Source organism: Bos indicus x Bos taurus, chromosome 13, assembly GCF_003369695.1.
Source record: "Bos indicus x Bos taurus breed Angus x Brahman F1 hybrid chromosome 13, Bos_hybrid_MaternalHap_v2.0, whole genome shotgun sequence".
NCBI classification, from domain to species: Eukaryota; Metazoa; Chordata; class Mammalia; order Artiodactyla; family Bovidae; genus Bos; species Bos indicus x Bos taurus.
The window spans coordinates 12,036,924-12,053,642 of NC_040088.1; the positions used below are offsets into that span (position 1 = coordinate 12,036,924).

Genomic DNA, 16,719 nt, shown 5'->3' on the forward strand with positions numbered 1-16,719 from the left:
GACAGCTCCCCATGTACCTGGGTTGCTGCCTAGCTGTAAACTAGGAAGTTTGATTTGCTTGGAAACATGGGTAAGATACTGCTTTTGCTCTACTTTCCAAGGCTCCTACTCAGAGGGTGGGTGAGTTTTCTGCTTGGATATTGAAAGTTATTGGATATTGAAAGTCTGGTAGCCATTGGTTCAGGTTGCTGCCTTTATCACCTTGCTTCTTGTTGGCTTATTTCAGGAATGAGCCTTAGGGATCTGGGTAGAGTTGGAAGGAAGGAGTCTTCGATGGTCCAACTACTTTGCATGCTGGTTCAGGGGAGAAAGTGCAAGAAAGCCTAATTTGTCCTCAAGTCCATGTTCCTTTCTCTAATCCAGCTCTGGAATAAAGTGGAGATTTTGAACTCTGTCTCCTGTGTCTATTTTAAAATTTATTCTGAACCCAGAGGATACAGGCTGTAAATGACCGGTACCCTTTAGAACCCCAGGATATGGATTGCCTAGCACTGAGTATCTGGCAACTGTTAGTCTTTTGGGGATTAGAGTGAAAGAATGAGGCTACTGATAGGTATTGAAGTGGCTCATCTTGGTTGAGGATAAGTAGTCTTAAGGCTTCATTCTGATTGAAGATTTTAGTGCCTAAAATAAGATTTCAAAGCAGCAGTGGTTTTCTTGGTGGGAATATTCATTGCAGAATCACTTGAGTTTTATCTACTGTGTTTTATGATGCAGTTTATTCCATAGACTCATAAGACTCTTAAGTCACAGAGTTCGGCCTCACAGTTGACGGTGAAAGTTCCTTAGACGTCTGCTCAATTTGTCCAGACTCTGCTTAGCCACCTGTGGCGATGAGGGACTCACTTTGTCCCTGGGTAGTCCACCCCAGTTTTGCATCCGTTCTACTTGTTAAAAGGGCCTTTGAACTGAAATGTGCCCCGCTGTGGCTTCTTTCACAGGGCTGCTCTCTCAGATGACCCTCATCAGGGAACTGTTGCCACAATAACGCACCTGGCAAACCAAGAGGGAAGTTACAAGCACACTTTATTCTCACACTCCTGGGTCTGAGCCTCTGTTGTGGCTTGGCTGACCCAGGCTGGGCTTGTTGGCTATGTGGCTGCACTCCCAGCTACATGTGAGGCCTGGCTGGGTGCTTTACTCTCCATTGGGCTTATTTCTTTTCCACACGTGTCTGTCCTTGATCTCAAGCCAAAGGGGCAGTAGCACCCTGGGGCACGTTCTTCTCCTGGAAGACAGCAGTAGTGCAAGAGGGCAAGCCTGGCTAGGCAAGCACGTTTCAAGCCTCATTCTCTTAGCATCCTGCTGACCAAAGCAAGTAGAGCCCAAAGCATGGGATGAGGACATGCTCTCTGCCTCTGTTGGAAGTGGGGGCAAGTCAAAGGCAAAGAGGGTGGATCCAGGGAGTCATGTTTTCTGCAGCCCATAAAAATAGCATCAACTTTGAGGTCGAAGAGAATCTGGGTCTCATCCTTCCTTGTCTGAGTGGTCCAGGGTGAGTTACTCAGTCTTTCAATAAAATGAAAAGCCTTCTTCTCCCAGGGTTGTTCTGAAGATTAAATTGAACAAAATATAAATAAGAAACTAAGCCTCACACCGGTACTCCTTAAGTTCTCAGCAAGTATTACTTACTCTCCATTCCATCTTTCAGTCAGTTCTTACACATCTCCAAGGTCTTCTTTGCTTTCTTGAGTATACTGTACTTTTATATGTCCTCCTCTGGTATATTTCTCATATTAATGCAAGGCTCAAGGTGTAATATGTTAGAACAACACCCTGGTGTTGCAGAGCTTCTGCTTCCATTGAGACCACCTGAGCTTGAATGAGGTTTTATTTCACCTCATTTCATCCATGGAGGTTACAGTTAACTAAATTCCTGAATTTCTATTCCATGCTTCCTGTAGGAGCTACTGGTTTTACTAAGTTTTGTTGTTGTTCTATATGTATTTATAGACTGTTTACTTTCTAGAAATATTTTTTGTGCATTACCTTCTCTTAATTCTTACGAAACCACCTTGGTGAGTAACACTTTATTCCCAGTTGCAGAAGAGGATACTTGAATTCAGAAAGGAAATGTGGGTTCCTGGGGGTCAACCAGACCCTCCTAGAGGGACTGGATTTCTGGCTACTGTGTTTCCGGGTGTGACTGATTTTCAGAAGGATTTTCTTTCTCTCTCCTTGTCTCTACCTCCCGCCCTTTTTGTGGGTCTCCAGGATCCTTCATGATGGTGAACAGTTCTGGGAGGGCCTCTGGCCAGAAGGCCCACCTTCTCCTGCCGACCCTGAAGGAGAATGACACCCACTGCATTGATTTCCATTACTACTTCTCCAGCCGCGACCGGTCCAGCCCAGGGGCCCTAAATGTCTATGTGAAGGTGAACGGTGGACCCCAGGGAAACCCCGTCTGGAACGTGTCTGGGGTGGTCACCGAGGGCTGGGTGAAGGCAGAGCTTGCCATCAGCACCTTCTGGCCACATTTCTACCAGGTATGTTGTTTTATCATAGTTTGACTTTTTTTTTTTTTGAGTAATTATCTATATCCCGCTTGCTCTCTTGTTTAGAGGTTTGGTCTAGAAAGGATTTTATGTACTCACTTGTTCACCTCGTGGTTACCAAGCTGCTTCTGCTAATTAGTCCTGGAGGATGCAGGAGAGATCCAGTATAGACCTTGCCTCCCTGGAGATCACAATTTGCAGGAGGAGACTGATTGATACTGTTTATTTATATAAACACAGCATAGTGGAATGCGTGTGGATTCCATGGGATGCTGGAGGGATGCAGACGCTGAAGCCTTCTAGCAATAATTTCTTATAACAATCTTACGAGGGAGGTGCTATTATTATGCCTATTTTACAGATGAAAAATTGAGGTTCAAAAAGGTAACAAGTCAAATACTTCCCCTGGGGAAGAGGGTGTCTCGGGGCAAGATAATGAGGATGACTCCTAAGAGGACAAGACAGCCAGGCTGAGTCTTGAAGATGAACAAACACTTATTTAAGAAGGAAGGAAAGGCATTTGCATTGATGGAGGTGATGGACTGAAGGAGTAAGTGAGAGATTTTGGCAGAGTTTGGAAAGTAGGTTGCTTATAGGTATATTGAAAGGAAGATATACTGGGAGCTAAACCTGCAGGGCTGGGTAGGTCACGCAGGGCTTTGAATGCCACGCTGAGGAGAGTAGATTTATTCTCTAGCCTACTGCAGCACTACTCAGACCATCTGTGGTGGAAGACCAGTTTTTCCTCCTTAACTCACTGTGGACCAATACTCATAAACTGCAATAAAAGTGTCACAGCAAGGCCAAATTGCTGGAACACTTTCTGAACACCTCTTATCTCATTGTGGACTGTTAACAGACACGGTACATGATGCCACCAGCCCATGGGCACACTTAGAGGAACATAGCTCCATGTTGTCATGGCCCGGGACTGTTGAAAGTTTTTAAATTACTTTATTAAGGTACAATTTATATACCATAGAATCCACTTATTTTAAGCATGCAAGCCAGTGATTTTTAGTAAATCTATTGAATTGCAGAATCATCACCATAAACCAGCTTTAGAATGTTTTCTTCCCTCCTTAAGCTCCTTTGCGCCTGTTTGCAGTTGATATCCATACACACAGATGGAAGGCTTTAAGTCAGAAAGTGACATAGTCAGATCTATTTTTGGAGAAATTTCTCTGGCGTCTAAAACAGAAGAGGGACCTAAGGGTGGTAAGCTGAATGCCTGGGAGATTCGTAGGCATCCTTCAGTTCAAAACTCACGGTACAGTTGTATCAGATGTACTGTGAAATCAGTTGTGAACAATAAGTAAATGAAAGGACATGGCTGTGTTCCAATAAAACTCTATTGCACAAAAAAAGTGATGGACCAGATTTGGTCTCCAGGCCATAGTTTGCTGAATCCTGATGTGGGTGATAAAGCTGAGGTCCAGAGATGGACAGTGAAGTCCAAGAGCACACAGCAATTCATTGGCAAAGTTGGGACTAAAACCCGGTGCCCTGGTCCTGAAATTGCCCCTGTTTCACTAAGTGTAGCTTCAAGAGTCTCTGTAAGTCCATGGATCCCCTCAAGGAGGCCTTAGCGTTCCAATTTAGAAACCCCCTACCTAGGACCTGATGCAGATGGATACGGGATGGGGGCCGCAGGTGCAAGGAAGGATAAAGAGCAAGAAAAGTGACCCAGGTGAGGGTTAGACCCACCGCTGACCTTGCTCTTTGATGGGTATAGAGGGGGGAAAAGGATGTGTCCTGGGCATCTCTTATGTCTCAGCTCTGTGGTAAGCATATATTTGCTTCTCATTTATCTGATAGTAACTCCTGTGTTGGGTGGCACCATGTCCTGTGTTCCAGAGTAAGGGATATTACTGGTCATTTTAGATCCCCATAATTCTGCCTAGGTCCTCTGGCTCCAAGCTCAGTTTCCTGCTTTTAGGAGCAGGGTGGGGGGGGGGCCGGGGGGGAAGCGTGCCCATCCTGAGAATTGTTTGCTCACTAGCAGTGCAGTGTTGGGTCTGCCCCATTATCATTCTGAGCACAGTTTTCTCATTTGTAAAATGGAGAGGTGCATGGGTCCGTGGATTAAATGAGGTAGTATGTAACTTATATCAGGCTCACAGTGAGCCCTGCAGTGTTTGGCCAGGAGGAGGAAGTGAGGGGAGAGCAGACAAAGAGGATGGAGGTGGGGGGTCCTCCTTAAAGAAACACTGGCTGTGGCTGAGCTCCGAGCCGTCCCTGTGATGAGCAGCCTCATCTGGGAGAAGATTCTGATTTCCAACCTGTTATGCCACAGCGTCATTTCATTCCATCTCCTCTGCTCTGAGCTTTGTGGTGAGAAAGCCACTAATGCGCTGAGAGCAGCAGTTTAGAAAAGGCATGGGCCTCTCAGACACACACAGAGCTGTGAGTGGATAACCCCGGGCCACACTCACAGGTGTACACACTCACCATCCGGTTCTCAGACTCACCACACACCCAGGGACACCACCCACATGTACGTCCGGGGAGAGAAAAGGGGGCCCATCCGGGGATTCAAAGAAGTTTGCAAAATGAGCTTGAAAATTCATCAGACCCCCAGCTCTGGATCTGCATGTCTGATTCTGTGGATTAAATACCATTTTGGTTCTCAGTGGTGCTGGGCTTCAGACCCCAATGGCTTATGTATTCATTTATTAAAGTCATATTTCACAGTCCTAAAATTGACTTGTAGCTCTGTAACAAACAGGGACTTTTCATCTTTCTTATTAGTGGGCTCTCTGCACCAGGCCTTCAGCAGGGCCTGAGATGAGAAGGCCCCCCTCCTCCCCCCCGCCATCCACCCCTCACTGGCCTCCTCTCGGGGGAGCAGGGGCTTGTCCAGTGCAGCTGAAGCTGTGCTGCACGTGGCTGCTCCTTTCCAGGTGATGTTAATTCTATTTCAGTTTTTAATGATTCTGAACTTTTCTGTCTCAATATTTAAAAAAATGAAAGAACTTTAATTAATTGTGCCACCACTTGCTCGCTCTATTCTTCATCACCTGCCTCAGTGAAATTGCCATATTATTCAGCTATGTAGACCCCCGAAATTTAAGACTCGCTCGACTCGTATTTAATTGGAACATGAAGCCCAGTCCCTTTCTCAGACGTTCCTCTGGCCTCTGGTGTTCTGTGCAGTTGGTCCCTTCATGCACAGTTCAGGAGGCATCATGGGGTGGGGAGCAAGTCTCTACCTTCTTTAAACTCCACCCCATCTCTTTCATTCACCCATCTCTCCTCCCTGCTAGGCAGCAAACCCTCCTCCTTCTCTTTTACGCAGGCCTCCGTGGGCTGATGTGGAAAAGAGTGTCTTGATTTCACCCCAAGCAATCTCCCCATCATAAAAATATACGTAGTCCTCTTCCAAAGGGAAGTTCTGGTTAGCCAAGATTTTTCTGTCTCTTATCTTTTGAGAAGGTGTTTGCAGCCCCTTGAAATGTTTTGCTCCACCGGTTCTCTGCTTGAGGCCTTCAACGGTGACCAGAAAACGTCAAGTCCCTTAAACTGTGTCCTGACGTATCCACATCCTCCCCTAAACGGGCACATACCCTGCTTTTTGGAGGGCTTGAGGGGTGACTTATCTCTGAGCCTCTCTTTGGACTTCCTGGCTTGGCCCAGCAGTTCCTGCAGTGGGAGAGGTTTGTCCCTTTCCAGGCAAGCTCCATTCCCCCAGTACCAGGAGGTCTCTGAGGGTCTGGGACTTGCGGGTGCGTAGTTGATAGGACTCACGGCCGCCTTGGGGTTGAAGACTTTGCTGCAGGGAAGGTGTGGTCCAGTTCTGCGCCCCAGTGTCCCTGTCTCCATACACTGACATGGAGCACCATGGAAGGTCTTCTGTCTCCCCCCACCCACCCTTCTCGTCCCCTGTACGCAGATGGCACTAGAGGAGCCTTCTTTTCTCACAATTCTTCACTTACTCACTTCTCCCGTTCCTGACCCTCATTCCTCAAGGGCCTTGGTTGGGGTTTTCTTATGAGCGTGCTTGGCTTGAAGATGACGATTCTGCCTCACTTCAGAACACCTGAGCAGGTCTTTCTGTCACCAAGGGCCATACAAGACCAAATTCTGTTCTGCTGTTCTGTTTGTTTACGAGGGCTTCCTCTTTTTTATCAGCAGTGAGGATTCAGAGGGGCACTCACATTTCTCCTAATGTTTGAATGTCCCTGGTCATGCTGCTGCCCTTACAATCTTTTGCTGTAGCCAAACCTGACCTCTCTAACCATGTTCCATGGTCCCCTGTCCCATGACTTGTTACAAAACCTCCTTGTGATCAGAAGCTTGAGCCATGAATCCCAGCGATTATTTGCATTGCCCGGATCTCGTTCAGAACTATAAAGCATGCAAGGATGGATAAGGGGGTGTCTGGGGCTTTGGGACTATATGTAATTTCTACAGGCTGTCCTTGCCAACTTCATCTCCATCCCCATGGCTTCTCCGTGACTCAGGTTTGCAATCCCATAATCTACTGATGGCACATTCTAGCCACCACTTGAGATCTCCCTCTCCAGTGCCTGGCGTTATGCTCCCCAGGGTTGGCCCTTGTTTCTGGAAGCACGCGGCTTACCCAGGCTCATGTGTGTGGGCCTGAGAGTCAGCCCCCTTGTGAGAGTTCAGTGTTTGGGGGACAAGCTCAGCAAGTGAGTCCAGGTAGGCCCAAGCCCATCCATCCTGGGCCTGTTTTCCTTTTCTTTCCTTTCTGGGGAAGGTGGTGGACTTCTTGTCACTCTTGCTGATACCCCCAGCCTTGTGACTCTCTGCTCTCAGGCCATTGAGGGCTCTATCTCATGGCAGTTTGCATGACTTTTTTTTTTGGCTCCTGTAGGTTCTGTGAGCATTCTGCTCTGAGCACTCTGGCAGTGATGGGGAGAATATTCCCCATCTGTTCTGGGAGGTAATTTCCTTCTCAGTTGCATCCAAACCTGTCTTGTGTTGTAAACATACCACAGACCCTGCTTCTAATATCTTGTGATCCTGGAGCCTTCATCAAGGATTCTGTGGGTTGTCATGGTCCCCTTCCCCTTGCTTCTGCTCTCTGTGCCCTTCCCCTTCCCAGCTTGCATAGCACCTGCAACCAGCCACCCATGCCTCTTCATTTCCATGTACCTCCCCACATGGACCCAAAGCCCAGCCACCACCAGTGTCCACCTTTCATAGCTCACATCAGAGTCTGGTGAGTGTAGGAAACTTAGTGGAAACTTGGGGTGAGGGCACAAGGGGCTGTCACATTGGGAAGTCCATTTCTTCTCCACCATTCCCTTGAATTTTCCTTCTCATCTCCCATCCCTCTATCCAGAGTAAGGGCAGTAATAACAGTACCATTCATCAGCATTTACGATATGTATTGTCAGCATTTTACAATTATTCATTTACTTCATAAAAAAGCAGTACCTTCTTCCCCTTATTTCTTACAGTATATTACTCTCTCCTATTTGAGAAACCCAAGTCTCACCTACCATGGCGTGTTATAGAAAAACAGTCCCAAGAGGAATTCTGATGAATAAAAGATTCTCTATCTCATTATAGAATTCTCATTTGCCAGGGTCCAGCCCCGGCTGATCCAGGGTATTCGAAGGAGAGACGGCTTCGGCGACCTATTTATTTATTTATTTATTTATCAAAGATATAAAGAGTAATAGAATGAGGATAGCTCAGTAGGAAAACCAGTGGAGAAAAGAAGCTGAGTAGCTTGGTTTACATGGAAAATCAATATAACCCGTGACACTAGGTTAGCTCTGACCATGGAGGCTGCAGGCGCCCTCTCGAATAGCAGAAGGTGCCCCACCTTAGACACCTTCTCGAGTGGGTCTTAGAAGCCCAGGCAAATAAATGGTTGCAGAGGATATCCGCGCTCCAGATGGAGACTCAGCTGGAAATTGAGGGGAAGAATGACATGGGGAGACCAAGCTTTGGTGAGCAAGGCCCGTAGCTTTATTTTCAACAGGGGCTTTTATACCCTAAGTTACACATAGAGGATAATAGGGGATGCAAAGTCAGCAGTCTTTGATCCTTATCAAAAACCAGGGTTTCTTTCCTGCAAATTTATCGTATACAAATGGTTTAGGTGATTTACATCATCTTCTGGCCAGAAGGCCTATTAACATTTTATGACTCTTGACAAAGACTTATCAACAAAGACTTATTTTCTCTAAGAGTAATTATTTTAAGGTTTTGCACCATCTTCCGAAGATAAAATTGCATTCCTATAGGGCGGATGTATAATGGGTTTACAACAAAGGAAAGAATTTATTACCTTAAGGGTTTAAAGTTACTAACACCAAGGCCACTACTTATTTTTTCTACATACCAACTATATTAATTAATACACATTCAAGGATACAATACAGAGGATGTGGAAACTTGGCAGCAAGCATTGGCTCATCAATGAAATCTTTTACTAGTTTTATTCTGACAGTTTCTAACTCTCTGAGAGGCTCTAAGCTATTTGAATATCTTAAGCTTCCCATGCCTCTCGAGGCTGGGAGACTGTAAACAATCGTATGCATAGCTGTAGGAGTCCGGGTAAACTTGTCAGGCGAGTTAGAGAGCCATCTGAGGGGTTTGGATTTAAACACTCCTAGTTGCCCAGGAACTTTTATTAATTGGAGCTGTAAGTTAACTCTTTGTCAGAGAGAGCGAGATGGTGGTTGGGGACAGCCCCCAGTAAAGTCAGAGGTGAGAGCACAAAGCAATAAAGTAGGCAGACTGGTTTTTGGGGGGGTAGATGCTCGAGAATATCCAGGGGGACTCCTGAGGCTCGATCCCGCCTTTGCGTATGCCGAGCCTCCTTCCTCATGACCTTTGTCATGAGTGGAGTGCCTCACCGACTCCCGGCACTTATTTCTGCTACAGGAAGGACAGTGAGCAGTGAACAGAGGTATGTGTCACTATCACACATCCATTCTCTCATGACCAGCCTTGGGTTCGCTCATGGAATATTTGTTAATAATTATGATATAGGTTGCATACTGAGTGATGACAAGAGAAGCAGAGTGTTAGAAGAGTATTAATAGAGTTGAACTTTGAGTAACTGGAAAAAAAGTCAAAACTCTGCTTAACCAAGTGTTTTGGTTAAAAATGAGAGTTGGACTACTTTCCAATAAAGTTCAGTAATGGACTTGGCTGTGAACCAGGAGACCAGGGTCTCAGCCCTCCTACCTGCCTCCGGCTTCTTTTCTGAGCTTTGGTAATTTAGCCGGCCCCACCGCTTAGGGTTGTTGAGAGACTAGATTGAGACCACCACTAATAAAAGATTAACGTGGTTGACCTTTGTTACTGTGGTTTTATTTCTCTATATTTGTTATTATTCAATCTTAGTTGGTGAGGTCCCCCTCTGTTCAGTACCGGTAACTCTACCAGTAACCAGACCCCATTTGACTTTTGTCCCCGCTAGAATCTGTTCCATCAACTCCTCATTCCCTTGTATTTCATGCTGCTTCCCTGACTCATTCCCCTCTACCTAAAACCATGTTCCAATATCTACCATCCTAAGAAAACCTCTATTGGGCTTTCCACACTTGGCCTTGGGCCCTGGTCCTCTTCTTTGAACTGTATACTCTGTCTTCCAAGATGACCTCATCTAGTTGTATAGCTTTAAATGACATTTAGATGCCAATACTACCACATTTGTAACTCTGGTCCTAGATCACCCAAGAGCTTCGAAATACAATATCAGCTTCCTCAGGATGTCCATTAAGATGTTTAATTGGCATCTTGAAAAAAAATTGTGGTGTAGCTCGGCCTATGTGCCCAGAGACACACACATTCATTTTCTTTGTCTTAATAAATAACACCAGAATCAGCCTACAAGCTCAAGACTTAAACTGAAGAATCCTCTTTGTATTCTCTTTTCTTCACTCTTCCCCTCTTAATCTAGCAGTAATTATTTTCATCTCTACCTTGAAAATATCTTTCGTATCATCAGCATCTTTATTCCTCATGGCTAACACCATTGTCCAAGCCATACTCATCTTTTGATCGGACCGCTACTGGAGCCAACTGTTCAATTTCATTCTTGCTCAAGCTCCACCTCCTGCCCCAGTCAATGTCCACAGAATAGCCAGAATGAACTTTTTTGAATGTAAATTATGTCACTTTCCAGCTTCAAATGCCTCCGTAATAGCAGAAACTTCAAACTCCCATAAGTTTGAAGCACTCCGTGTCATCTGACCTGCAGCTAGCATCCAGCCTTGCCCTGTGCTTCTCTAGCTTACTTGCTATATCCCAGCCACACCAGGATCTCATTCTTATATTCCCAGATCATCCTCAAGTTCTTTCCTGCCTCAGAGTCTTTGCACATCCACCACCTCTTCCTTAACTTGCCAGTTTCATCCTTCTGGTCTCCTTTTAATTATCACCTTTTTAGAGTTCTTTCCTGACTACTCTAAGTAAAGTAGACCCTCTCCCACTTAGTTATACTTAATCACAAAATGAATTTAATTTCCTTATTTATCTGTATAATTTCCATTTCCATGTATGAAATGTGAAGTTTATCAGAGCTAGAGCCCTAAGCTTCTTGTTCACTTTTTAGCCCCTCCCCGCGAGTGCCTCAGTCCTTGGTATAGAGGAGAGTCTCTGTAAATATGAATGAATGAGATACTGTTCCTGCTCCCAATAGGTTTAGAGCTTATAGGATGAAATAATTCATGAACAGGCATTTACACTCTGCTGTGATAGCTGTTGTAGTGGAGTTAGTTATGGTACATGACACAGGGGTAGTATAATATGCAGAGAGATATGAAAATGTAATACACTTTAAAGCACTTAATTTTTATTGTAAATAAAAAGAAGCTCATTTTTATTGTAGAGAATTTGGAAAATCTAGGAAAGGGTTAAGATGAAAACATTCATCTGCCATAATCTCCCTAGTGTCATTAAAAACAGTACATTCATTAAACATTACCAATCTTGCTTCATCTTTTGTGAATAACCTGCTGAACTTGCTGATTTTTCTTTTAGAGAGTTTATTTGTTTTGATGATTCTCAAGGATTCTTTACACAGAATAGAATATTTACCTTTTAGCTGGCATATATATTACAGATATTGTTCTCAACTTGCCATTTGACTTTTAATTTTATTTCATTCAGACTTTTGTTAACAAAACATACTTTGACAGTATAGTTATTATGTTTTTAAGAAATATACAATATTTCAACTTTAAGAAATTGATTTTTAAGCTTTTGTCATTAGTTTATGGCTTTAGGGAACTTGGTTAGAAAATATATAGAACCATGCCTGTATAGTTTCCTCTTTGAAGAATTTATTGAAGTTAGATGTGAGCCTATTATATGATCTTTTGTGGTTTTTATTTTTTTTTTTAATTTAAACTATACTTTGATGCTTTAGCATTATTTTTACAACAATAATTTTCCGTTTGTTTGTATTTTCCTATTTTCCTATGTCTTTGGTTTGTTATTTTTAAGGTTATTGAGTCATTCTGTATTAGGTGTTTATCTTATGTGATTAGACTTTGTTCATTTAGACAGTCTGAGAGCTTTTCTTTGTTTTAACCTATTTATATTTATTAACACAATAGAATTTTTTTACTTTTATCACTTTTACTACACAAATTTGAATATTTTCATGCTATTTTTTTAAATGCATTTTCTGTGTTCGTTATATTTTCTTTTTGTTTTTTCCTACAGAAATTAGTATATTAAGTCCCTTAACATGAATAATTATCTAACAAGGTAGACACTATACTTACAGATGAGGAAACTGAGGTGCAGAGCAGTAAGGTAACTTGCTTAAAGTGGTACACACACAAGGTGACACACACAAGGTACACACACACAAGGTGGTACACACACAAGGTGACACACACAAGGTACACACACACAAGGTGGTACACAGACAAAGTGGCACACACAAGGTGGTACACACACAAGGTGACACACACAAGGTACACACACAAGGTGACACACATAAGGTGACACACACAAGGTGGTACACAGACAAGGTGACACACACACAAGATGTTACACAGACAAGGTAACACACACAAGATGACACACATAAGGTGACACACACAAGGTGGTACACAGACAAGGTGACACACACAAGGTACACACACAAGGTGACACACACAAGGTGGTACACAGACAAGGTGACACAGACAAGGTGACACACATAAGGTGCACACACAAGGTGGTACACACACAAGGTACACACACAAGGTGACACACACAAGGTGACACACACAAGGTGCACACACAAGGTGGTACACAGACAAGGTGACACACACAAGGTACACACACACAAGGTGGTACACAGACAAGGTGACACACACAAGGTACACACACACAAGGTGGTACACAGACAAGGTGACACACACAAGATACACACACACAAGGTGGTACACAGACAAAGTGACATACACAAGGTGACACACACAAGGTGCACACACAAGGTGGTACACACACAAGGTGGTACACACACAAGGTGACACACACAAGGTACACACACAAGGTGACACACACAAGGTGACACACATAAGGTGACACACACAAGGTGGTACACAGACAAGGTGACACACACAAGGTGACACACATAAGGTGACACACACACAAGATGTTACACAGACAAGGTAACACACACAAGATGACACACATAAGGTGACACACACAAGGTGGTACACAGACAAGGTGACACACACAAGGTGACACACATAAGGTGACACACACAAGGTGGTACACAGACAAGGTGACACACACAAGGTGACACACATAAGGTGCACACACAAGGTGGTACACACACAAGGTACACACACAAGGTGACACACACAAGGTGACACACACAAGGTGCACACACAAGGTGGTACACAGACAAGGTGACACACACAAGGTGACACACATAAGGTGACACACACAAGGTGGTACACAGACAAGGTGACACACACAAGGTAACACACATAAGGTGCACACACAAGGTGGTACACACACAAGGTACACACACAAGGTGACACACACAAGGTGACACACACAAGGTGCACACACAAGGTGGTACACAGACAAGGTGACACACACAAGGTACACACACACAAGGTGGTACACAGACAAGGTGACACACACAAGGTACACACACACAAGGTGGTACACAGACAAGGTGACACACACAAGATACACACACACAAGGTGGTACACAGACAAAGTGACATACACAAGGTGACACACACAAGGTGCACACACAAGGTGGTACACACACAAGGTGACACACACAAGGTACACACACAAGGTGACACACACAAGGTGACACACATAAGGTGACACACACAAGGTGGTACACAGACAAGGTGACACACACAAGGTGACACACATAAGGTGACACACACACAAGATGTTACACAGACAAGGTAACACACACAAGATGACACACATAAGGTGACACACACAAGGTGGTACACAGACAAGGTGACACACACAAGGTGACACACATAAAGTGCACACACAAGGTGGTACACACACAAGGTACACACACAAGGTGACACACACAAGGTGCACACACAAGGTGGTACACAGACAAGTTGACACACACAAGGTGACACACATAAGGTGCACACACAAGGTGGTACACACACAAGGTACACACACAAGGTGACACACACAAGGTGACACACACAAGGTGCACACACAAGGTGGTACACAGACAAGGTGACACACACAAGGTACACACACACAAGGTGGTACACAGACAAAGTGACACACACAAGGTGACACACACAAGGTGCACACACAAGGTGGTACACACACAAGGTGACACACACAAGGTGGTACACAGACAAGGTGCACACACACAAGGTGACACACACACAAGGTGATACAACCAGGACTAAAACTCAGGCATCCTAACCCAGAACCCAAGCCCCGTACTATTTTCCTTCTTAAAGTAAGATAAAGATTGAAATATATCTATTGGATGTAAGTGGTAAGAGCACCACTAAGAGATTGCTGGCGTCTTCCCTGAATCGATTTTGGGGGTGGTGTCGAGGACAAAGTGCAGGTGACGGGGTTGAAGTTTTGCACTGAGAAACTGGGAAGTATAGAGGGAGTATAATTAAGGCTGTTGAAAAAATGTAAATGTGATTGAAACACAACTGGACTGTAAATACTACTGCTGCCAAAGGGTAGCTTTTAAAGAGGAAGAGAAATCCAAGCATCTGTGTTTGTCCGAGTCAGGAATAAAAGGGACGGTTTGGAGCTAAGGGATGAAGAGAGAGAACCAAGAAGCTGGGAAACACAGCTGAGGTAGAAGGGCGCTGGGCTGCACCTTGCAGAGAGGACAGTGGTTGGTGTGTAGTCATCTGACCCATGAAGGTTAGGCTGATGGGTAGGAAGTTAGAAGTCAGCCCTTCTGTGGTCCTCTTGTTTCATAAAGATGTGATGTGGTTATCTGTAGGGCAGGTGACGTTGAAAGGGAGACATTTGTGTGGGGATACAGAGGTGGAGAAAGCAGTTTTGCAATAGACTTGCCAACAGCAAAATGAGGAATTGGGGCTTTAGGTGCGATGGATGTGGGTGATTATTTGACAGACTGAGGGGACTGTGTGTTTGTTGAGATTAAAACAAAGATGTCCAGGCAGCATACAGTCTCTAGAAAAGCTGAGACCCAGGGTACCATATGTGCCAAAGAAGCAGATTTAAGGGGAATGAGTTGGGAGAGGAGTGTGGGTGTGCCAAAATGCAGGAAGCTGAAAACTCCAGTGTGTGGGGTGAAGGACGAGTGGGAGCACATGGAGGACGAGCTTGGGCATTTGGAGGGTGAGTGTGGGCACGTGGAAGGTGAGCTTGGGCACATGGAGGTGAGTGTGGGCACGCAGAGGTGAGTGTGGGCACGTGGGGGTGAGTGTCGGCATGTGGAGGGCAAGTGTGGGCACATGGAGGGTGAGCTTGGGCACGTGGAGGGTGAGCTTGGGCACGTGGAGGTGAGTGTGGGGACGCAGAGATGAGTGTGGGCATGTGGGTGTGAGTGTGGGACTGTGGTATGAGTGTGGGCATGTGCAGGGGAGTGTGCACACGTGGAGGTGAGTGTGGGCACATGGAGGGCGAGTGCGGGCACGTGGAGGGTGAGCTTGAGGGTATGGAGGTGAGTGTGGGCATGTGGAGATGAGTGTGGGCATGCAGAGATGAGTGTGGGCACGTGGGGGTGAGTGTGGGCATGTGGGGGCAAGTGTGGGCACGTGGAGGTGAGTGTGTGCACATGGAGGTGAGTGTGGGCACGCGGAGGATGCATGTGAGTGCATGGGCTGAAGCTGATTGGAAGATGAGGCCATTGGACTTAGGGACATCAAGGGCATTGGTCATGCTGTCCACACAGATGGTCACATCTCCTTTGTGAAGGTGGATATTGGGTGACAAGCTGGTTACTGAAGTAAGCAGTTCAGGTGGGAGTCAGAATGGAGGATCAAAGAACTTGTTGCCCATGGATTCCTGGATAGCAACAGTGGTGTGTGGGGCTTATTTTTAAGGGATGTTATAAGGTCATTCAGATGGACTATATTCCTTGAGGATGTGGAATCAAATCAAGGTAAACCATTCTTGGCTTATAATGGCTTCTCCCTCACCCTGCATAAGAAAGTGGAGATAGTAGGAAGTAATTCTTCTCTGTGTTTTACTTGAAACAATAATGAAAAAGGTGCATATTGAAGTTTCAAGGCCAAGTTTGGGTTGTTTTCCTTTTATCTGAGGGTTATTTCTGAAAGCCATTAGAAATGTTCCATGTGGCTGGTTCTTCTTTTGCTGGTCACCAGAAGGTGACCTTTTTACCTTGTTTTGAAAAGCCATGTCAATTGCCAAGGTAATATCCTAGCCTAATACAAGACCTCTTTGGATAGTTCTAGTGGGAAGCTGGAACATAAGTTGTTTGGAGGTTGGACAGCTGTGATGAATGCCTACGACCCCTTCTGCAAAACTGACTCCTGCCTTGTGTGTTGCAGGTGATATTTGAATCCGTCTCTCTGAAGGGCCATCCTGGCTACATCGCTGTGGACGAGGTTCGGGTCCTTGCCCATCCATGCAGTAAGTCTCTTCCCTGCTCTAAGCACAGCCTTGTTTCAGGTGGCTTGGAGGCTGCAATCCCCGCTATTCATTCAGCTCACAAACATCTCTCACTCTCTCTCTTTTTTAATCCTTCAAAAAATGCTTACATACTCAATGCAATCAGTCCTGAATAAATCCATAATTTCGCTGGCCTGCTCAACAGGCAAGCACCTCC

At 45.1% G+C, this 16,719-nt stretch overlaps 1 protein-coding gene across 10 annotated transcripts in view; it reads left to right on the forward strand.

Annotated features, from left to right (window-relative positions):
* The window catches only part of PTPRT (protein tyrosine phosphatase, receptor type T), a 1,160,479-nt gene that overhangs the window by 417,482 nt on the left and 726,278 nt on the right, over positions 1-16,719 (forward strand). For all 10 annotated transcript variants that reach the window (XM_027558515.1, XM_027558516.1, XM_027558518.1 and 7 more), the window contains exons 3-4: positions 2,215-2,486; positions 16,442-16,523. In XM_027558515.1, coding sequence (XP_027414316.1) covers positions 2,215-2,486; positions 16,442-16,523 — 354 coding nt within the window. The remainder of the gene's footprint in view (positions 1-2,214; positions 2,487-16,441; positions 16,524-16,719) is intronic.